The sequence below is a fragment of the Triticum dicoccoides genome, chromosome 1A (assembly GCF_002162155.2).
Source record: "Triticum dicoccoides isolate Atlit2015 ecotype Zavitan chromosome 1A, WEW_v2.0, whole genome shotgun sequence".
NCBI classification, from domain to species: domain Eukaryota; kingdom Viridiplantae; phylum Streptophyta; class Magnoliopsida; order Poales; family Poaceae; genus Triticum; species Triticum dicoccoides.
Window position 1 is genome coordinate 12,136,152 of NC_041380.1, and position 24,032 is coordinate 12,160,183.

The following is a 24,032-nucleotide window of genomic DNA, read 5'->3' on the forward strand; positions in this document are numbered from 1 at the left end:
AGTGGTAGTTTGTAAGCACAGTTGCACGAAATGTGATAGTTTTTTTTGGTTAAATAATTGTTTTTTCCCTTTAATTAAGAGAGGAAAGTGCGAGACACATGTCCGAACCAAGGTTCGAACCAGCGCCGGCTGTGAGGCGCCACTGCGCTATGAGCCTATGAGCCCAGCAAACATACCAGGACACCTGACTGTTCTAAGAGAAACCAAAGCTCACTCAGGAGCAGAGCAATACAGGCTCAGGCACAGCCAAAGCCTCGCGCAAACACAAGATGAAATAACTCCCATCAACAGCTTCACCCAGATCCGCCAAGGGAACAACCGCAATGAAGCGAGCAAAGTAAAATCACACATTGCTGAATGCTCTGCACTGCACAAAATACTTCAGCAATAACAGTACAGTTCACCATGATACGGCATCAAATCAAATGGTTTTTTATCAGGTGTTACAGATCACCCAAGATTTATTGAGACTGTAAACAAGGGTGAAAATACAGAATACTAGAGCAAAATGGAAACGGACCACTCAATAACTTCAATTATTACAGAGAACTGAGAAAGGGAAATGTAGACAGGTACATGATTATTCACCGAAACACCGACCAGCGCCATTTTGTCACTCATCCTGTGACATGAAGTCCGCAGATTCTCTAGTCATTTCCAGCATGGGCCGGTTGGGGTTGGGGTGTGCATTGACCATGCTCTTGAAAGCTCCCTCCGCTGCCTCCACATAGGCAGCACTGACGCCCTCGCAAAATATGACGATAGAAACGCAAGCAAGGCTGGAGAGATGCTGGATGCCAAAATCAAAACCAGCACCAGCAGATTTGAACTTTGATAAATAAACATGGAGATCAAGTTTCTTCAGGTTAGGCATAGCGCCCACTTCAAACGTCAGCTGCGAAAAACTGAACTTCAACTCGAGCCTTTCTAACTGTTCAAATCCTGAACTTATGATGATAGGCCCTAAGCAGCCAGAGTAAAGCTTGAATTCAACCAGAGTTGGTATGCTTCCAACTGTACGCAGATCATCCTGCTCTATCTCATCCCCACCACTGATATGTAATTTTTCTAGGTTGGCAAGTGAAAGCAGCCATTTGTTAATCCAACACATGCGTCCACGGCGGAGATAAACCTCTCGGATGCTATTGAGAGCAGGCAAGAACGGATGTCCTATGAAGCCATCCTTTTCTCTCAAATAAAATGTAACACAGAGGGTGCGAAGGCTCACCTGATCCAGTTTACAGAGCGAGGAGACCAACTTTTTTTCCTTATAACTTCTTTTGCCAAATCTGAGAATACCGTTGGTGTCCCAGATAATGCTCAGCTTACGCAGATCCATTAGTTTGCCAAGCTCATTCAGAAAGTTAACTGATTGGCTGAAGGCATTTATATCCCCAAGCTCTTGCAAGCACATGTTTCCAATCTCATCAGGCAATTTAGTTTCATCTGAAACAAACAGACGCTGCAGTTGTCTTAGACGAGTAATGGATCCAGGCATCTCAACTAATTCCGTAAATGATGCATCAAGTGTTTCTAGGAACCCCATATCTCCAATCTGTATGGGAAGCTCAGTTACATCTGTTCCAGAGATGTTCAAGTACCTTAATAGAGGATTTCTTCCAATATCTTTGACATGATGATTCCCCAACTCCGAGCAATCTTGTACGTCGAGCACACGCAGAGCATTTGACTTCACAGAGGAAATTAATTGCCCAAGATGCCCAGAAGCACCGAGAGATCGAGCATGCGATAAATCCAGTTGTGCGATACATGATGGATCTTTATTTGCAAACAGAGAGAGACGACGTACTTTGTAATCTAGCCTTGATTGATTACTTGTCAAAGTACAAAAATTCTCTTCCATGGACTTTATCATGAGGAAATCAAGGATAACATTGTGGACTCTGTAGAACCGTGCCTTACCATCATATGGCACGCCCACTGATTCTATTAAACTTCTGTTAACAAGCTCATATAAATATCTCTCTCCTACTTGAACAAGATCTTCCCCATCTTGATAGCGAATGAAGCCCTCTGAAATCCATCTGTGTACTAACCGCTCCTTTTCAATCAAACAATCTTCGGGAAACATAGCCAAATACAATAGACAACTTCTTAGATGAGGGGGAAGGTCAAAGTAACTCAGAGATAATATGTATTTCATAGCATCAATGTCAGGCTTCTTGTGTCTTTCTGCAAAGACACTAGAGAGTCCCACGTGACCCCACTCTTCTTTGTTTTCCTCAGCAGCCAGCAATATAGATATGGCATTGATGGCCAGTGGTAAACCACCACATTTTTTTAAGACATCCTTCGAGACTTCTTTCAATTCAGGGGGAACTCCCTTTTCGTGACCAAATACTCGGTTCAAAAATAGCTTCTCCGAGTCAGCAACACTAAGTGGTTGGATATTGTAGACAAGATCCCCGTTAGAAGAGCAACATGATTTAGCTACATCATAAATACGTGTTGTGGTCATTATTACACTGCCACAACTATTCTTGCATAACGCACATTTCAAAACATCCCATGTCTTCATATCCCATATATCATCGATTATCACAAAGTACCTGCAAAGTATAGGAAAAAATTATTCAATATTTTTTCTGACAAAAACAAATGCACAGTAGATGGCCCATCCATTTACCAAGGATAAATTTGGTCATACAAATTATAATAGTTCTAATCTTAATTAGCGAGTTACTAGGTGTGTGAAAAGTAAGGTTATGAATTTTGGTACTCCTTTTCAATAAATTAGATTAATTCCTATTTTGGGTTCCTTGTTATGTTCCCATGACAAAGTTTACTCTCTTGTCTCTCTGCACACGGTCGCCCGTCAGTGCCTTCTTCCCCAACATCGAGAACAGTGGGTCCCAGGCGTGTTAGACGGTAGTGTGCGAGCAGGTGGCCGTGCATGAGCTCCTGGTGTGGAGTATGGTGTGGGAGGCGAAGGTGGAGGCAATGGCAGCAAAGCGGAGGCGGCGAGTCTGAACCCTGAACGCCCTTGCTTCCAGGAGGTCCGAACGCCTGGCCGGAACAGCAGTACGGTGACTGCAGCAAACATCGTGTCGCACGGACGCAGACTGCAGCGGGTGTCGTGCCGCGCAGGCGAGGACTACAGCGAGTGTGGTCCGTGCCTGTCAAATTGCCTTTCATCGTAATCGTAGCCAACAACATCCCCCGAGCCATGCCAAATTGCCGTTAGGCTCCACCTCGTCTAGATGAATTCTCCCCGCGAAGGAATGCCAAGGGAGCTCCCATGCAGTTCTCGTCTTCTTTGTATCTGGTGGAATTCCACCGCTCTGCCGATCTACACATTTTGCCTCCCGTTCTCTTGTGATGTCCACCGATGTCGCCAACTTCAGCAGGGTGGAATTTACTTAATAACTCCCATCCGCACTAAAGGAACCATTTTGTTTGAATAACCAACTAACTCAACTGAAGTTCCTATCGTTACACATACTGCAGTCTCACGGAAAATAAATTTTACATAGCAAATCAAATACGTTTGTATAGATGAGAGAGCAAAATTAGAAGATATAAAAACCATTAGTTAGCCTCATTATGCTCCCCTGGTATCCAATCTATTTTAGTAGTACGACCAATCAAGTGTCCAAAAGAAAAAGAGTAGTACTACCAATCGCAACACGACTAAAATGTTATTAAAACTATCTTTTGAATAACGGACGTAGGCACTAGCTAGTGGCATTGCGTACATACATACCTTTTATCTTGTAGGAGATCTCTGATTTGATCGACGAGTTTTGGAATCTCGCTTTCATCGGAAGAATAATCTTGAGCGTGGAATTGAGACAGTACACATTTTAAAATGGCTGCCATATCAGGGCTTCGTGAAATTGATACAAAAGCCCGATATTCAAAGTTTATTCTAAGCTCGTCGTAGACCTGTTTGGCAAGAGTCGTCTTCCCTAATCCCGCACAACCAACAATAGAGACAACCTTCTGTTCATCCTCCCCGTTTCTCAGCCACTTAACAAGCTCATATTTCGGACCATCAATGCCTACAAGGTCGGCTGCACATGTATCGACAGTGCACAATCTAGGGTCAACGAATTCGGTTCTTGCGGGACAGACATCCTCAACCCTGCAGTATCTTTCACATCTATCATGGGCCTCCAGGATTTGGCTCTTGATGTCTCTTATATCTTTGGCTATCTGATGGCGGTTCTTGACGGGTAACAAATTATTGAATTTGATCATGTGCTTCTTGATGCCACTCTTGGGACAGGCGTGATGGAGTATAAGTGACATGGAGTTGTCAATCTTGTCCTCAATATCATATGAGAGCTCCCGCATAAAGTCAGCACAACTCTTGTCATGCTGTCCAGGTTCCTCCGTGTGTGCCACCTTGAGGAGAAATGATTGCCACATATGACGAACTCGATGTATGACGAACTCGATGTCTCGACCAACACCCGCGAGCAGGATGTATTCGTCATCTAATATGGTTCCCAACTCTGTCAGGAGGGAACCCACTGCTCCCGTGGATGCGCTCACCAGATATTGTGCCATTGTTGCTCAGTGCTCACTCAGAGTTGTTCACTCTCCATAGTTCCGTATCAGCTCTGAAATGGCAAATTAACGCATCGGTGGTGTGGACGGGTAAAGATGCATGTTTCCTTTTATATAGGCAATCTGCTAAACAATTCAGAGTTCAGACCTCGGTGGATTGAACGGCATACAGGCAAGGGTCGTCGGTGGAGCTAGCACCAAACCGTCGAGCGTACAGTGAAGAGTGGCCCAAAATCAAGATCCTGGTACAACACAAAATGAATACCAAATCCACACCAATTAGAACCGAGGAAGCGCAAAGCAACCCCGAGCCGGGAACCAAGCACAAGAGATCCTAGCTAGACAAAGACAAGTACCTAGTGCTTGATCCAAGCTCCATGGGCGTGATGCTTGGAGCCGTCGTAGCTGCCCATCCGAGACCGTGGCGTATGCCCCCAAACAGGGGGCTCGGCGGCGGCGCTCGCTCGGGCTCGAGCTTCGCGGTCGTCTGGATCTAGCTAGAAGGGGGGAGCAGGACTGTTGGAAGAAAGGGGATTTTTTGCTGTACGCGACCAAACTGAATCGGAGACTGGAGACAATGGAACGAGATCCCCTATCGTACACTGCAGAGAGACGTTGATGCGTCTAGGCCGTTCTTTTCGCATCCAACGGCAGGAGGTGAAAACACAACTCATAACTTATCTTATGGACAGCTACATGTTGATGCACTAAATAAAAACGAGGGTTACTCGTTGGTTGGTGGTTGCACCGATTCTCAATCTCAATGAATGTCCAAGTCTACTTGCCAATTCCGGAAAGGTCCTTACTGAACATTGTAATAGGGAGTTGAATATGGTTGCCCATGAGCTAGCTAGTTTTGGGAGGTCTAATCCATCGATGTTGTGGTCGGATACACCACCACGTTTTATTTTGTCTTTATTAGCAGATGATGTACTTGTGATTTAAGTTAATAAAGCTTGTCATGAAGGCCTTCCCCTAAAAAAAGGGTCATCCGGAATAATAACCGCCGATTTAGCGGACGAGAGTGTTTTTTCCGCCCCGAATAGATCCCGCAAAGTCGATCATCCTGTAAACCTTTTTGCGGGATCCTGCATAGTTCGGGTCGTTTCCGTCATATCTACGGGATTCGGCCCTTTTTTTGGGTTCCCCTATCCTTTGCGCCAAGAAAACTTCGGCCACCTTCCGTTCCTACCTCATGCACCGTCGACGCCTCCGATCTCACCTCCGACTTCGCCGTCCGGCCTCGCCGCGCTGCCAACCACCCGGATGGAGTACCCACAACATCGGGGTGCCCCATATCATGTGTCACCGCCAATAAGTATGCCAACACTCAGTCCTCTAGCACTTCCCGCGGTCGTGCATGCAGGTGCCACCCCAACATCTAACGTTGCCGACAGCAAGAGGAAGCGACACGGGAATCACCTCGTTCAAGGGGGCATAGCCGGCGCGGCACCATCTCCTTCCGTCCCCGCTCTGGTTCCTCTCGTCGTGGCTGCTGGCTCAAGGAAGAAGACCGCCTTCACCGCCCAGTCCAATGCGCTGGCGAAGCCCTCGAGGAAGAAGGTGGTCACGGCAAGAGGCCGGGCTCCTCCTCCACCTCCGGCAGGCCACATTCTCCCCGATCGCGGCCACTTCACCGGTCACGCTTACCATGTGTTTGATGAAACGTCCACGAGGTAAAAAAATATTTTGCTCGAAACACTCCGGTGATCTTCGCTGCGACTTTGAAGCACCTGTTTGAGCTTTTCCCAATGAAATTTGTAGCCAAAGCATGCACTCAACCTATACCAAAATGTTGGCGAAGAATGCGGTGAATTTGTGTGCTCCCCTTGACGATTTCGCTACGCCTCACGTGAAGGTCGAGGTGGAGGTGGATCAAGCAAAGACAATGGTGATGAAGTGGAAGTGATTCTGGAGGCCGAGTACGATGCTAGGGTGGAGAGGACTGGCAACTACATGGAGATGGAGGATGTGTGATTGATTCAAGCATGGGAGAGTGTCTCACTTGACGCGGTGGTCGGCAAGTATCAAAGCTATGGGAATTATTGGCAAAGGACCGAGGACAAATACCACCAAATCATCACATTCCCTTCCGGTCGGTCCTTGAAGTCACTTCGAGGCCATTGTGATATCTCCTTTTTGTTGACCCGGTATTGAAACTAAAAGGAGTATCCCGCACCAATTTCCCTAGAGGTAACCCTGGGTTATCGAACCCACGAGAGGAAGATTCCCTTGAAGCGATGGTCTCTAGCAAGCTTTTACTAAATTGTCAAATCCAGCTTTTGACCGGATCTGTAAGCAAATAGTGATTCAAACACTTATAATAAAAAGAAGGTATGGGGATGAGGTCTTAATGCCCCCATACCTTATCGGACTACTCACACATGGAGATCAGATCGAGGGAAGAAATCATTAAAGAACACATCTTGAGATTGATTGCTTGATTGCAATATGTCTTACAATAGATGCCTTGTGTGATGCACGATTACAAGTATGAACTAGATGAGAGAGGACTATGGTGGTGGAGATGGCTATGGAGGTGAAGATGGCGGCTGCTAGGGTTTTTGGATGATGAAGATGAGTGGGTTGTGGATGTGCTTGACGCTCCTCCTCTGCTTTGTTTGTTGACATTTCGACGGGGTCCGCTTAATAAAAATTGTTGGGGTGGACGAACTGCCTCGGTTTTCATGCCAAACGGCTGCTCATGCGAGCGCTCGCGGTCACATGGAACACCGTCTTCTGCTCTGGAGTCCCTCTGACGCCTCCTGATGATTTGTTTCTTCTCCATTCTCCCCCTTTCTTATCTCCCATGTTATATCTCCCCTTTTTAGCCCATTTCCTATGAAAAAATATTAAATAGAGGATTTGTGGAATCCTTTGCATTCATTAGTCATTAGTGGCATTATCGGAGCGAATATCTCTACTTTAGTGAAATATCTCGGTTTAAACAAGGTTGAAATGAGTGTAAAAATATCAGTCATCAACTCCCCCAAGCCTAAACTTGATCATCCTCGATCAACATAAAGTGAAATCTGAATCATAAGGAACTCAGTTGTTTAAACTGAAATAACGAGAAGGTTTGGTTCACTTACGATCAGTATGCCTAGATAGCCTCCCGCTTCTTGACCTGAAAACTTATCATAGATATAGCGGTGGCATGGTTATAGTGCAAGTGTTAGTGAAGTAAATATAATCAACACAAAGTTTCTAATCTACTAGATAAAATAACTTTGCAACACTTCATTTCATTTAATCTAGACAACACTTGCTTGTTGGGAATGCACGGAAGAGTTTCTAAGATAGAGCCATGAAAACATAACTTAGGGAGTAGAAAGCATGTAGTGAAACATGATGCTCAAGTGCTCTTGAACACACCCACAATTGTTTCTCCCTCTAGGCTCTTAAACACTTTGTTTCAATCATTGTTTGTTGGAACTTTGATTGTTATGTGAAGGAGATTATGCCAAATAAGTGATCATGCATAGGTTTCCGCTGTGGCTTAATGTTTGGGAACTTGGGCCTTTAGCAATAATGTCTCTTTCGATCTCTTTTGACCAGTCCCCTTTATTTACCACATACACACCCATTCAAGAGAAAATCCGAATAATATTTGTTTATAGTGTTGTCACTACATACTGTAACAAACTCATAGCCGAAAGCCATCACTCTTGGTGGATCATTCATTAGCCAGCGGAGTCCTCGGCATAACATCAAGAAGGGTAATGAAGCCACATTTACACACGTAAATGTGTATATAGTAGCATAGCCCATACTACCAGTCGGAGGCTGTAACACCATGTTGAGATTTACAACACAGATTTTTTGCATAATCTCACCCATCTTTCAACTAAGTTTCTCTAGACAATTTAATCCACAAGTGCTATCAAGTCCATTAAAATTAACAACATGGGGTTGAGCATGTTCAAACATCATTTCCCTGCAATTTCTCAAATCCCAAGTCTTGAAAAACTTTATCTTGTGCAAAGTTACACTTGGTTAATTTCATTTCATTTTTAAAATTGTCCCACGACAAGTCTTAGTTGTCTAAACTAAAGAAAACAAAGGCTACAAAATTATTTCAGCTACTAGAGCAAAACCTTTGTATCAACTATCAAGACTCACTCCCATCCACACATATTACACATACTGCAACTACATCTACTCTAAGTGTCCAAGTGCAAAAGACGGGGGTTGTAGGACATACCTTCACGGCTGTGAATTTACACACTTCTCTTTCTTACTCTTGTAGTCCTCGTTGTTTTGGTATAGATCAACTCCTTTGAAAATAATGCAAATGAACTCTAAGGGGCTAAATTGAAGGAAATATGCCCTAGAGGCAATAATAAAGTTGTTACTTTTATATTTCCTTATTCATGATAAAGGTTTGTTATTCATGCTAGAATTGTATTGATCAAAAACCTTAATACATGTGTGAATACATAAACAAACACCGTGTCCCTAGTGAGCCTCTACTAGAGTAGCTCGTTGATCAAAGATGGTTAAGGTTTCCTAACCATAGACATGAGTTGTCATTTGATAACGGGATCACATCATTAGGAGAATGATGTGATGGACAAGACACATCCGTTAGCATAACATATTGATCGTTCAGTTTATTGCTATTGCTTTCTTCATGTCAAATACATATTCATTTGACTATGAGATTATGCAACTCCTAGATATCGGATGAATGAAGGAAATATGCCCTAGACGCAATAATAAAGTTATTATTTATATTTCCTTATATCATGATAAATGTTTATTCATGCTAGAATTGTATTAACCGGAAACTTAGTACATGTGTGAATACATAGACAAACTGAGTGTCACTAGTATGCCTCTACTTGACTAGCTCATTAATCAAAGATGGTTAAATTTCCTAGCCATGGACAAAGAGTTGTCATTTGATTAACGGGATCACATCATTAGAGAATGATGTGATTGACTTGACCCATCCGTTAGCTTAGCACGATGATCGTTTAGTTTGTTGCTATTGCTTTCTTTATAACTTATACATGTTCCTATGACTATGAGATTATGCAAATCCCGAATACCGGAGGAACACTTAGTGTGCTATCAAACATCACAACGTAACTGGGTGACGATAAAGATGCTCTACAGGTGTCTCCGATGGTGTTTGTTGAGTTGGCATAGATCGAGATTAGGATTTGTCACTCCGTGTATCGGGAGAGGTATCTCTGGGCCCTCTCGGTAATGCACATCACTATAAGCCTTGCAAGCAATGTGACTAATGAGTTAGTTACGGGATGTTGCATTACGGAACGAGTAAAGAGACTTGCCGGTAACGAGGTTGAACTAGGTATTGAGATACCGACGACCAAATCTCGGGCAAGTAACATACCAATGACAAAGGGAACAACGTATGTTGTTTTGCGGTTTGACCGATAAAGATCTTCGTAGAATATGTAGGAGCCAATATGAGCATCCAGGTTCCGCTATTGGTTATTGACCGGAGATGAGTCTCGGTCATGTCTACATAGTTCTCGAACCCGTAGGGTCCGCACGCTTAACGTTCAGTGACGATCGATATTATGAGTTTATGTGTCTTGATGTACCGAATATAGTTCGGAGTCCCGGATTTGATCACGGACATGATGAGGAGTCTTGAAATGGTCGAGACATAAAGATTGATATATTGGACGGCTATATTCGAACAATGGAAGTGCCTCGGGTGATTTCGGAGAAAACCGTAGTGCCGGAGGGTTACCGGAACCCCCCCCTAGGGAAAGTTGGGCCTTCATGGGCCATAGGGAAGAGGGGAGGCAGCCCACACGGGGCAGCCGCGCCCCCTCCCTATAGGGAGTCCGAATTGAACTAGGGAGGGGGGCAACCCCCCCTTTCTTCTCATCTTCCTCTCCCTTCGTTCCTTCCCCTTCTCCTCCTAGTAGGACTAGGAAAGGAGGAATCCTACTCCTACTAGGAGGAGGATTCCTCCTCCCTTAGTGCGCCACTAGGGCCGGCCGGCCTCTCCCCTTGCTCCTTTATATACGGGGGCAGGGGGCACCGTAGAACACACAAGTTGATTGTTTCCAGCCATGTGCGGTGCCCCCCTCCACCATAATCCACCTCGGTCATATCGTAGCGGTGCTTAGGCGAAGCCCTGTTCCGGTAGCATCATCATCACCGTCATCACGCCGTCGTGCTGACGAAGCTCTCCCTCGACACTCTACTGGATCATGAGTTCATGGGACGTCACCGAGCAGAATGTGTGCAGATTGCGGAGGTGTCGTACTTTCAGTACTAGGATCGGTCGATCGTGAAGACGTACGACTACATCAACCGCGTTGTCATAATGCTTCCGCTTACGGTCTACGAGGGTACGTAGACAGCACTCTTCCCTCTCGTCGCTATGCATCACCATGATCTTGCGTGTGCGTAGGAATTTTTTTTGAAATTACTGCGTTCCCAACAGTGGTATCCGAGTCAGGTTTATGTGTAGATGTTATATGCATGAGTAGAACACAAAGGAGTTCTGGGCGTGGTTATATACATATTGCTTGCCGTCACTAGTAGATTCTTGATTCAGCGGTATTGTTGGATGAAGCAGCCCAGACCGACATTACGCGTACGCTTACGCGAGACTGGGTCTACCGACGTGCTTCGCACATAGGTGGCTGGTGGGTGTCGGTTTCTCCAACTTTAGTTGAATCGGATTCAATGAACAGGGTTCTTTCTGAAGATCAAAAAGCAATCACTATACCGCGTTGTGGTTTTTGATGCATAGGTAAGAACAGTTCTTGCTCAGCCCATAGCAACCACGTAAAACTTGTAACAACAAAGTAGAAGACGTCTAACTTGTTTTTGCAGGGCATGTTGTGATGTGATATGATCAAGACATGATGCTAAAGTTTATTGTATAAGATGATCATGTTTTGTAACGAAGTTATCGGCAACTGGCAGGAGCCATATGGTTGTCGCTTTATTGTATGAAATGCAATCGCCATGTAATTGCTTTACTTTATCACTAAGCGGTAGCGATAGTCGTAGAAGCAATAGTTGGCGAGACGACAACGATGCTTCGATGAAGATCAAGGTGTCAAGCCGGTGACGATGGTGATCATGACGGTTCTTTGGAGATAGAGATCAAAGGCACAAGATGATGATGTCCATATCATATCACTTATATTGATTGCATGTGATGTTTATCCTTTATGCATCTTATTTTGCTTGGTTCGACGGTAGCTGAGGGAGTCCTGGATTAGGGGGTGTTCGGGTAGCCGGACTATACCTTCAGCCGGACTCCAGGACTATGAAGATACAAGATTGAAGACTTCGTCCCGTGTCCGGATGGGACTTTCCTTGGCGTGGAAGGCAAGCCTGGCGATGCGGATATTCAAGATCTCCTACCATTGTAACCGACTTTGTGTAACCCTAACCCCCTCCGGTGTCTAAATAAACCGGAGGGTTTTAGTCCGTAGGACAACTTCATCATACAACAATCATACCATAGGCTAGCTTCTAGGGTTTAGCCTCCTTGATCTCGCGGTAGATCTACTCTTGTACTACCCATATCATTAATATTAATCAAGCAGGACGTAGGGTTTTACCTCCATCAAGAGGGCCCGAACCTGGGTAAAACATTATGTCCCTTGTCTCCTGTTACCATCCACCTAGACGCACAGTTCGGGACCCCCTACCCGAGATCCGCCGGTTTTGACACCGACATTGGTGCTTTCATTGAGAGTTCCTCTGTGTCATCGCTTTTAGGCCCGATGGCTCCTTCGATCATCAACAACGATGCAGTCTAGGGTGAGACTTTTCTCCCTGGACAGATCTTCGTCTTCGGCGGCTTCGCACTGCGGGCCAATTCGCTTGGCCACCTTGAGCAGATCGAAAGCTACGCCCCTGGCCATCAGGTCAGGTTTGGAAGCCTAAACTATACGGCTGACATCCGCGGGGACTTGATCTTCGATGGATTCGAGCCACAGCCAAGCGCGCCGCACTGTCTCGATGGGCATGATATAGCTCTACCACCGAACAGCGCTTTGGAGGGTGCACACGCACCGGTTCCGACCATTGATTCGGAGCCTACTGCGCCGATCGAGGATCAACGGTTGGACGTTGCCTCGGGGGCTGCGATCTCAGAGGCGATCGAGCCGAACTCCAGCCCCGCACTCCGCATGGCCCGTGACTCCGAGGAGCCGGATTCCTCTCCGAACTCCGAGCCCCCCGCGCCCCTGCCAATCAAATCCGATTGGGCGCCGATAATGGAGTTCACCGCCGTGGACATCTTTCAGCACTCGCCCTTCGGCGACATCCTGAATTCTCTAAAGTCTCTCTCTTTATCAGGAGAGCCCTGGCCGGACTACGGTCAGCAAGGTTGGGATACGGACGATGAAGAAATTCAAAACCCACCCACCACCCACTTCGTAGCCACTGTCGATGACTTAACCGACATGCTTGACTTCGACTCCGAAGACATCGACGGTATGGATGATGATGCAGGAGACGAACAAGAACCAGCACCTGTAGGGCGCTGGAAGGCCACCTCGTCATATGACATATATATATGGTGGACACTCCAAAGGATGGAGATGGCGATGGAACAGCGGGGGACGATACCTCTAAGAAACAGCCCAAGCGCCAGCGTCAGCGGCGCCGCTCTAAATCCCGCCAAAGCAAAAACGGTGATTCCGGCACAGGAGATAATACTACTCCGGATAGCGCCGAAGAACACCCCCTCCAGCAAGAGTCAGCACAGGAGGACAGAGAAGCCAGCCCTCACGAGAGGGCGGCGGACAAAGAGGTTGAGGACGATAATCATATGCCTCCCTCCGAAGACGAGGCAAGCCTCGACGACGACGAGTTCGTCGTGCCAGAGGATCTCGCCGAACAAGAGCGTTTTAAACGCAGGCTTATGGTCACGGCAAGCAGCCTCCAGAAAAAGCAGCAACAGCTTAGAGCTGATCAGGATTTGCTAGCTGACAGATGGACTGAAGTCCTTGCGGCCGAAGAGTATGAACTCGAATGCCCCTCCAAGAGTTACCCAAAGCACAGGCTGCTACCTCGACTAGAGGAGGAAGCACCTACATCACCAGCGCATGACATGGCCGACCGGCCACCTCGTGGCCGCGACAGAGAGGCCTCTCGGCCCTCCACTCAAGCCATGCCCCGACGCCGCGTCAAGCATACTAAGGCACGGGAAAATGCGCCCGACCTGCGCGACATACTGGAGGACAAGGCAAGGCAAACAAGATCGATCTATGGATCGCGCAGGCGCCCCACGGCACGTGACGGTGATCGTCACTCCGGATGCAATGAATCCGGCCGGGCCGAACTGAACAGACAATGCTCCTTCGAGCTGCGTCGTGATATAGCCCAATACAGAGGTGCCGCACACCCACTATGCTTCACAGATGAAGTAATGGATCATAAAATCCCGAACGGTTTCAAACCCGTAAACATCAAATTATACGATGGCACAACAGATCCTGCGGTATGGATCGAGGATTATCTCCTTCATATCCACATGGCCCGCGGTGATGATCTACACGCCATCAAATACCTCCCACTCAAACTTAAGGGACTGGCCCGGTATTGGCTTAATAGCTTGCCAGCAGACTCAATCGGTTCTTGGGAGGACCTGGAAGCCTCATTCCTTGACAACTTCCAGGGCACTTATGTGCGACCACCGGACGCCGATGACCTAAGCCACATAATTCAGCAGCCAGAGGAATCGGCCAGGCAATTCTGGACACGGTTCCTAACAAAGAAAAACCAGATAGTCAACTGTCCGAGCGGAGAGGCCTTAGAGGCCTTCAAGCATAATATCTGTGACGAGTGGCTTGCTCGGCACCTGGGACAGGAAAAGCCGAAATCTATGGCAGCCCTCACGACACTCATGACCCGCTTTTGCGCGGAAGAAGACAGCTGGCTAGCTCGCAGCAACAACTTAACCAAGAACCCTGGTAATTCGAATACCAAGGACAAAAGTGACAGGTCGCGTCGGAACAAACAAAAGCGCCGCGTTAACAGTGACAACAACGAGGATACGGCAGTTAATGCCGGATTCCGAGGCTACAAACCCGGTCAATGGAAAAAGGCATTCAAAAGAAATACTCAGGGCCCGTCCAGTTTGGACCGAATACTCGACCGCTTGTGCCAGATACATGGCAACCCCGAAAAGCCAGCCAATCACACCAACAGGGATTGTTGGGTGTTCAAGCAGGCAGGCAAGTTAAGAGCCGAAACAAAGACAAGGGGCTGCATAGCGATGACGAGGAGGAGCCCAGGCCGCCGAACAACAGTGGATAAAAGGGATTTCCCCCGCAAGTGCGGACGGTGAACATGATATACGCAACCCACATCCCCAAGAGGGAGCAGAAGCGTGCGTTACGGGACGTATATGCGATGGAGCCAGTCGCCCCAAAGTTCAACCCATGGTCCTCCTGCCCGATCACCTTTGATCGAAGGGACCACCCCACTAGCATCTGTCATGGTGGCTTCGCCGCATTGGTTCTAGACCCAATAATTGACGGATTTCATCTCACAAGAGTCCTCATGGACGGCGGCAGCAGCCTGAACCTGCTTTACCAGGATACAGTGCGAAAAATGGGCATAGATCCCTCGAGGATCAAGCCCACCAAAATGACCTTTAAAGGCATCATACCAGGTGTAGAAGCCAACTATACAGGCTCAGTTACACTGGAAGTGGTCTTCGGATCTCTGGATAACTTCCGAAGCGAGGAGTTAATCTTCGACATAGTCCCGTTCCGTAGTGGCTATCACGCACTGCTCGGGCGAACCGCATTCGCAAAATTCAACGCGGTACCACACTATGCATACCTCAAGCTCAAGATGCCAGGCCCTAGAGGAGTAATTACGGTCAATGGGAACACTGAACGCTCCCTCTGAACCGAGGAGCACACGGCAGCGCTCGTAGCAGAAGTACAAAGCAGCCTCTCTAGGCAGTTCTCCAGTTCGGCCTTCAAAAAGCCAGACAATGTCAAGCGCGCCTGAGTACCCCACCACAAGACCGCCTGGCACATTCTGAGCTAGCGTAGCAATGCGGCCCCAACCCTAGCCCTCGCGATATAGCGAAACCAGTGCTTCGCGTACATAACTACGCTCTTGAAATACCATGGGCATAGGGGAAGGGGCACTATCACGGCACGCCCGAAATACGGCTTAAACTGCACCAGGGGCTGCCGAATTCTTTTTTTTCTTTTACTCTCAGGACTCCATACTTCGGACGACCCATTCGGCAATTCAACTGCCGCACAAACGATGCAAGACCCAGGAAAGCAGACAAGCCACGCCGCATTATGGAACTCCCAGGTGGTCTCTATTGCGAGCAGTATACCTATTTTTAATACAATTCTGCGGCCTGTCCCTGGCCAGGACATGTTAAATAGTCCAATTTCTTTTGCTTATCGCACTATTTGTATCGTTCCGCTTTCATAGCAGCCTTTCTATAAACAATGCATAGCTTTTTGTCTATTTTTTGCATTGTCCTCTTTTTTATATATATGTTTATTAATAACATGTTGCATCCGTACACTGTGGTACGGCAAAAATACGCCAGGGGCTTCAGTACCCATCAATATGGCGTGAGAAGTCCATACACTTTCACAAGTGCGGCATCCCGAACTTATAGCACTATATGCATTGGCTCCGAATCATGATTTGGGTCAATAGTTGGGTTTGCCCGGCTCCTATCTTTTGGTGCCTTACGTTCCGCTATATCAGCTAAGGTAGCACTAGGAGAACTACTGCGATTGTGCCCAGTTGAGCTGGGCTGAGCACCTCAGTAGAGAAAGCTAAAACTGACTGTCATGATGAGGCGAGAGACCGGTCGCTGTTCGAGAGGTTTTTTCGAGTCCTTAAAGACTTATGCCGCTTCGAGCGAGGAACCGGCTTTGTCCAGCCAAGGCGTGGATAGCGCCCCGAACTCGGTCTTCTGAATACTAGGGGCTTCGCCGAAATTTTAAAATTATAGAGTTCTATGGCTAAGTGAGAGTGTTCAAGCATTATAGTCCGATTGCCTTGTTCGTTGTGCTGAGCGCCTCCCTCGACGGACCCAATCATGGGAAAAAGAGCGCTCAGGTTTATCCCGAACACCCCAGCACTAGTGGCATGGGGGCAGAAGCCGACGAGTGGCCATCTCTCAATTTTTTGATAAACGGCCGCACAGAAAGTAATATTTTAAATTCAAGCATTGCTTAGCGCATATGAACAAGTTTTCAGCGCACAGGATAACACGAGCGAGTTCATTCAAAAATTACATCCTTGGTACATTCATCCGCCATAAGGCGAGCACCAACCGGAACATCCTTGTAATAGTTCTCGGGCTTGCGATGCTCCTTCCCCGGCGGCGGCCCGTCCCTCACAAGCTTCTCACCGTCCAGCTTACCCCAGTGCACCTTTGCACGGGCAAGGGCCCTACGGGCACCTTCGATGCAGACGGAGCGCTTGATGACCTCGAGCCTTGGACAAGCCTCCACCAGCCACCGCACCAGTCTGAAGTAGCTCCCAGGCAAGGCCTCTCCAGGCCACAGCCGAACTATGAAGCCCTTTAGGGCCTGTTCAGCCGCCTTGTGGAGCTCGACCAGCTGCTTCAGCTGGTCGCTCAAGGGCACAGGGTGTCCGGCCTCAGCGTACTGAGACTAGAACACCTTCTCCGTTGAGCTGCCTTCCTCGGCTCGGTAGAATGCGGCGGCATCGGATACGCTGCGGGGAAGATCTGCGAATGCCACTGGAGAGCTCCGGATTCGGGTAAGTAACAAGTAGTTTACTTTTATATGTCTGCTTTGCATAGAGAATGCCTTACCCGCCGCTATATTTTTCACCGTATCCAATTCCTGGAGGGCCTTCTAGGCTTCGGCCTTGGCAGATTTGGCAGTTTTAAGGGACGCAACAAGCTCAGACGCTCGCGTCTTTGAGTCGAGCTCCAAACTCTCATGTTTTTTCATGAGAGCCTGAAGCTCTTGCTGCACCTCACCAACCCGCGCCTCAAATTTCTCCCGCTCGGTGCGCTCCATGGCCGCCTTCTTCTCAGCCTCGGATAGCGCCTGCTTGAGGGTCGCCACCTTAGTTGTGACCCCTACAATAAGCAGTGTACTCCTGTCATTTTTTGCAATTGCGTCTTCTTATAGGCATTTTTTTCTGTAAGGTATCTCTTACCTTCTTTCTCCTCAAGCTACCGTTTGGCAAGGCCGAGCTCTTGCTCGGTCCGCTCGAGGCCCTGCTTCAGGGCACCCACCTTCGCAGTCAGTGCGGCGGTGGCCAGCAACGAAGCCTGCATACGTATATTGACTTCTTTTTAGTTAGACTCCTGCAATATTTAATAGATCCTCTATTCGGCTTTTCTTTCTGAACGCCAAACAAAGCATCAGGGGCTACTGTCTATGCGGTAATATTTTTACATATTTTTTACTTACCTCGAAGCCTGTTAGAAGGCTTGCACAAGCTTCAGTCAGTCCGCTTTTGGCGGACCGAACCTTCTGGACCATCGTACTCATGATGGTACGGTGCTCCTCGTCGATGGAGGCGCCCTTAAGCACCTCCAGCAGATTGTCCGGCGCCTCCGGATGGACGGAGGACGTCGGCGCAATAGGCTTGCTCCTCTTGGCAGGAGTTCGCCTACCACGGTCCGGAACCGTTGATGATTCTGGCGCGGTGTCCGGCTTAAAGCCGGACTTGGAGCCCTGGGGGGTCTTGTCCCCTTCACTCATGGAGTCCGAGAGGTCGCCTCGCGGCTCCTCCTGGACCACCTCCTCTTGCCCCGGAGCTTGTCGCGACGCCACTTCAGCGTCAGCCGCGGCACAGGGGGAGGTAGCAGGCAGAACTAAATTCACGTCCAATGAATCCAAGGAGTCGCTCGACGACTCGTCGAGCCCGTCCTTGGGCGGGCTGCATGATTATATTTGACATTAGGGAAAGTTGTGCAACAAAAGGAATATCATGAGTTACTCTGGTATCCGAACACTTACGATCTCGCCGGATGCTTGGCCCTGTCCGGCTACTCCTCTTCGTCCTCGTCGGCGTCGGGGGCGTAGTCCGGCGGAGGGGTTTTCCTCTTCTTGGACCCTTCGGCCTCCCCTACTGGGGCGGCCTTCCTCTTGTTTCCTCCCCCCGCTGGAGGGGGAGAGGTTTCTTCTTCCTCCTCCTCGTCTTCACGGGAGGAGTGCGTCTCGGACTCGTCGGACGACGAGTTCGACACCACCATATGCCGGGAACTCTTTCGAGTCCCTGTGGCCTTCTTCTTCTTGGCCTTAGGTGCCGGAACCAGCAGCTTCACTAGGGGAGCAGGGGCTGGGTCTTCGGGCAAGGGAGCCGGACAGTTAATCAGTCCGGACTTCGCCTACCAAGCCTGTCAAAGGTGAGGGAGTTTAGATCCCGCATAGAGTCAAACTATGAGAAAACTTAACATCCTGTAAAAGATGAAAATATCTTACCTCGCTAGCAGGACGCTGCGAGCTGAATCCGCTGTCTTCGGAGGCGGATGTGGGAGCCTCGGCGCCTTTGGTTAGCCCCTTCTAGACATCTTTGTACGTCGTGTCGAAGAACCTACTCAGAGTCCGGTGCTGCGCTGGGTTGAACTCCCACAAATTGAAGTCCCGTTCTTGACACGGAAGGATCCGGCGGACGAGCATGACCTGGACTATGTTGACAAGCTTGAGCTGCTTGTTCACCAAGGACTGGATGCATTTTTGCAGTCCGGTCACCTCTTCTTCGTCGCCCCACGACAAGCCCATCTCCTTCCAGGACGTGAGCCGTGTAGGGGGTCCGGATCGGAATTCAGGGGCTGCGATCCACTTCGGATCGCGTGGCTCGGTGATGTAAAACCACCCTGACTGCCACCCCTTCAAGGTCTCCACAAAGGAGCCCTCGAGCCATAGGACGTTGGCTATTTTGCCCGCCATGGCACCTCCGCACTCCGCCTGGTTGTCGCGCACCACCTTTGGCTTGACGTTGAAGGTCTTGAGCTAGAGGCCGAAATGGGGGCGGATGTAGAGGAAAGCCTCGCACACGACGATAAACGCCGAGATATTGAGGATGAAGTTCGGGGCCAAATCGTGAAAATCTAGGCCATAGTAGAACATGAGACTGCGGACAAATGGGTGGAGAGGAAAACCCAGTCTGTGGAGGAAGTGGGGACTAAATACTACCCTCTCATGGGGCCTTGGGGTGGGGAGAAGCTGCCCCTCCTCAGGAAGCCGGTGCGCGATGTCTTTGGACAAGTATCCTTCGTGATGCCTTCCTTATCTTTTTGACATGGCCCTTCGTGATGGAGGAGACCATCCACTTGCCTCCTGCTCCGAACATTGTTGGAGAAGATTGAGGTAGGAAGTGCGGGCTTGGGCGCTGGAGCTCGGGTGGGCAAAGGAGGGAGAAGGCGTAGGTAAAAAGGTGGATCCTTATCCCCTTATATGGGCGGATGCGACTATGCGTCCCCACCAGCCTAGTAAAACTCGCTTGCCTCCCAAGCGCCATGATAAATGGCGCGGTTGGGTTACCCACGTCCGTATTGATGAGAATCCCGTAAATGGGGGACACGATCTCTGCTTTGACAAGACGTGCCAAGGAAACCGCCTCGCAAAACACGCTGAGGTGGAAAAGTGAAAACGATTCGAATAAAGGCTTGGCCGTAGTGTGATGTCACACTGCGGAATACGTCAGCAGATTAGATTTGTGTTAATATTATTCTCTCTGTGGCAATACGTGGAAACTTATTTTGCAGAGCCAGACACTAGTCTTGGTGTTTACAAACTTTTATGAAGAATTTGGAGGAGGAACCCGCCTTGCAATGCCGAAGACAATCTGCGCGCCGGACTCGTCGTCGTTGAAGCCTGGTTCAGGGGCTACTGAGGGAGTCCTGGATTAGGGGGTGTTCGGGTAGCCGGACTATACCTTCAGCCGGACTCCAGGACTATGAAGATACAAGATTGAAGACTTCGTCCCGTGTCCGGATGGGACTTTCCTTGGCATGGAAGGCAAGCCTGGCGATGCGGATATTCAAGATCTCCTACCATTGTAACCGACTTTGTGTAACCCTAACCCCCTCCGGTGTCTATATAAACCGGAGGGTTTTAGTCCGTAGGACAACTTCATCATACAACAATCATACCATAGGCTAGCTTCTAGGGTTTAGCCTCCTTGATCTCGTGGTAGATCTACTCTTGTACTACCCATATCATCAATATTAATCAAGCAGGACGTAGGGTTTTACCTCCATCAAGAGGGCCCGAACCTGGGTAAAACATTGTGTCCCTTATCTCCTGTTACCATCCGCCTAGACGCACAGTTCGGGACCCCCTACCCGAGATCCGCCAGTTTTGACACCGACAGTAGCATTATAAGATGAACCCTCACTAAATTTCAAGGTACAAGTGTTCTCCCTGAGTTTGCACCGTTGCGACAGTTCGTCGTGCTGAGACACCACGTGATGATCGGGTGTGATAAGCTCTACGTTCACATACAACGGGTGCAAGCCAGTTTTGCACATGCAGAATACTCGGGTTAAACTTGACGAGCCTAGCATATCTAGATATGGCCTCGGAACACTGAGACCGAAAGGTCGAGCGAGAATCATATAGTAGATATGATCAACATAGTGATGTTCACCATTGAAAACTACTCAATCTCACGTGATGATCGGACATGGTTTAGTTGATATGGATCACGTGATCACTTAGATGATTAGAGGGATGTCTATCTAAGTGGGAGTTCTTAAGTAATATGATTAATTGAACTTTAATTTGTCATGAACTTAGTCCTGGTAGTATTTGCATAACTATGTTGTAGATCAATAGCTCGCGATGTAGCTCCCCATTTATTTTTGATATGTTCCTAGAGAAAAACTATGTTGAAAGATGATAGTAGCAATGAAGCGGACTGGGTCCGTGATTTGAGGATTATCCTCATTGCTGCACAGAAGAATTATGTCCTTGATGCACCGCTAGGTGACGGACCTATTGCAGGAGCAGATGCAGACGTTATGAATGTTTGGCAAGCTCGTTATGATAACTACTTTACGGCTTAGAACCGGGACTTCAAAAACATTTTGAACGCCACGGAGCATATAAGATGTTCTAAGAGCTAAACTTGGTATTTTAGACTCATGCCTGAATCGAGAGGTACGAGACCTCTGATAGTACTTTGCCTACAAGATGGAGGAGAATAGCTCAACCAATGAGCATGTGCTCAGATTGTGTGGGTACTACAATTGCTTGAATCAAGTGGGAGTTAATCTTCCAGATAAAATAGTGATTGACAGAGTTCTCTAGTCACTATCACCAAGTTACTGGAACTTCGTGATGAACTATAATATGCAAGGGATGACGAAAGTAATTCCCAAGCTCTTCGCGATGCTGAAATCAGCCAAGGTAGAAATCAAGAAAAGCATCAAGTGTTGATGGTTGACAAGACCACTAGTTTCAACTAAAAGGGCAAGGGAAATAAAGGGAACTTCAAGAAGAATGGCAAGCAAGTTGACACTCCCATGAAGAAGCCCAAAGCTGGACCCAAGCCTGAAACTGAGTACTTCTACTGCAAAGGAAATGGTCACTGGAAGTGGAACTGCCCTAGATACTTGGCGGATAAGAAGGATGGAATACTGAACAAAGGTATATTGGATATACATGTTATTGATGTGTACTTTATAGTGTTTATAGCAACCCTTCGGTATTTGATACTGGTTCAGTTGCTAAGAGTAGTGACTCGAAATGGGAGTTGCAAAATAAACAGAGACTAGTTAAGGGCGAGGTGATGATGTGTGTTGGAAGTGATTCCAAGGTTGATAAGATCACCATCGCGCACTCCCTTTACCTTCGGGATTAGTGTTGAACCTAAAATAAATGTTATTTGGTGTTTGAGTTGAGCATGAATATGATTGGATCATGTTTATTGTAATACGGCTATTCATTTAAGTCAAAGAATAATTGTTGTTCTATTTATATGAATAAAACCTTCTATGGTCATACACTCAATATAAATGGTTTATTGAATCTCGATTGTAGTGATACACATATTCATAATATTGAAGCCAAAAGATGCAAAGTTAATAATGGTAGTGCAACTTATTTGTGGCACTGCCATTTAGGTCATATTGGTGTAAAGCACATGAAGAAACTCCATGCTGATGGGCTTTTGGAATCACTTAATGCTTGCGAACCATGCCTCAAGGGCAAGATGACTAAGACTCCATTCTCCGGAACAATGGAGCGAGCAACTGACTTATTGGAAATAATACATACTGATGTATGCGGTCCGATGAGTGTTGAGGCTCGCGGCGGGTATCGTTATTTTCTGACCTTCACAGATGATTTGAGCAGATATGGGTATATCTACTTGATGAAACATAAGTCTTAAACATTTGAAAAGTTCAAAGAATTTCAGAGTGAAGTAGAAAATCATCGTAATAAGAAAATAAAGTTTCTACGATCTGATCGCGGAGACGAATATTTGAGTTACGAGTTTGGTCTTCAACTAAAACAATGTGGAATAGTTTCATAAATTCATGCCACCTGGAACACCACAGCATAATGGTGTGTCCGAACGGCATAACCGTACTTTATTGGATATAGTGCAATCTATGATGTCTCTTAGCGATTTACCACTATTGTTTTGGGGTTATGCATTAGAGACAGCTACATTCACGTTAAATAGGGCACCATCTAATCCGTTGAGACGACACCATATGAACTATGGTTTGGCTAGAAACCTAAGCTGTCGTTTCTTAAAGTTTGGAGTTGTGATGCTTATGTGAAAAAGTTTCAGCCTGATAAGCTCAAACCCAAATCGGAAAAGTGCATCTTCATAGGATACCCAAAAGAAACTGTTGGGTAAACCTTCTATCACAGATCCGAAAGGAAAGATCTTTGTTGCTAAGAGTGGATCCTTTCTAGAGAAGAATTTTCTCTTGAAAGAAGTGAGTGGGAGGAATGTAGAACTTGATGAGGTAATTGTACCTTCTCCTGAATTGGAAAGTAGTTCATCACAGAAATCCGTTCTAGTGATTTCTACGCCAATTAGTGAGGAAGCTTATGATGATGATCATGAAACTTCAGGTCAAGTCACTACCGAACCTAGGACAACCAGAGTATGGTCCGCACTAGAGTGGTACGGTAATCCTTTCTGGAAGTCATGTTACTAGACCATGACGAACCTATGAACTATGAGGAAGCGATGATGAGCCCAGATTTCGCGAAATGGCTTAAGGCCATGAAATCTGAGATGGGATCCATGTATAAAGAACAAAGTATGGACTTTGATTGACTTGCCCAATGATCGGCGAGCCATTGAGAATAAATGGATCTTCAAGAGGAAGACGGACGCTGATAGTAGTGTTACTATCTACAAAGCTCAAATTGTCGCAAAAGGGTTTTCGACAAGTTCAAGGTGTTGACTACGATGAGATTTTCTCACTCGTAGCGATGCTTAAGTCTGTCCGAATCATGTTAGCAATTGCCACATTTTATGAAATCTGGCAGATGGATGTCAAAACTGCATTCCTTAATGGATTTCTTACAGAAGAG

At 47.3% G+C, this 24,032-nt stretch overlaps 1 protein-coding gene across 2 annotated transcripts; it reads right to left on the minus strand.

Annotated features, from left to right (window-relative positions):
• Window positions 1–358: 358 nt before the first annotated feature.
• Window positions 359–5,100, minus strand: LOC119358636 (disease resistance protein RGA5-like). 2 transcript variants are annotated; one of them, XM_037625099.1, is made up of 4 exons: window positions 4,890–5,099; window positions 4,682–4,775; window positions 3,725–4,586; window positions 359–2,570 (listed from the first exon to the last, which is right to left on the minus strand). In XM_037625099.1, exons 3-4 carry the CDS (start codon window positions 4,531–4,533, stop codon window positions 614–616), a joined length of 2,766 nt encoding a protein of 921 aa, XP_037480996.1. In that variant the 5' UTR covers window positions 4,534–4,586; window positions 4,682–4,775; window positions 4,890–5,099; the 3' UTR covers window positions 359–613. The 2 variants fall into 2 exon arrangements, with proteins under 2 accessions (XP_037480996.1, XP_037481002.1); XM_037625105.1 differs by having other exon boundaries at window positions 3,725–4,775; window positions 4,890–5,100.
• Between the last annotated feature and the right edge of the window lie 18,932 nt (window positions 5,101–24,032).

What these genes read in the sequence shown, in the direction of transcription:
- LOC119358636 (XM_037625105.1), bottom strand. Translation starts at nt 4,533, where the DNA reads ATGGCACAATATCTGGTGAGCGCATCCACGGGAGCAGTGGGTTCCCTC. An exon ending in GATCTCCTACAAGATAAAAG is followed by an intron (nt 2,571 to 3,724) that starts GTATGTATGTAC and finishes TATACTTTGCAG; the next exon opens with GTACTTTGTGATAATCGATG.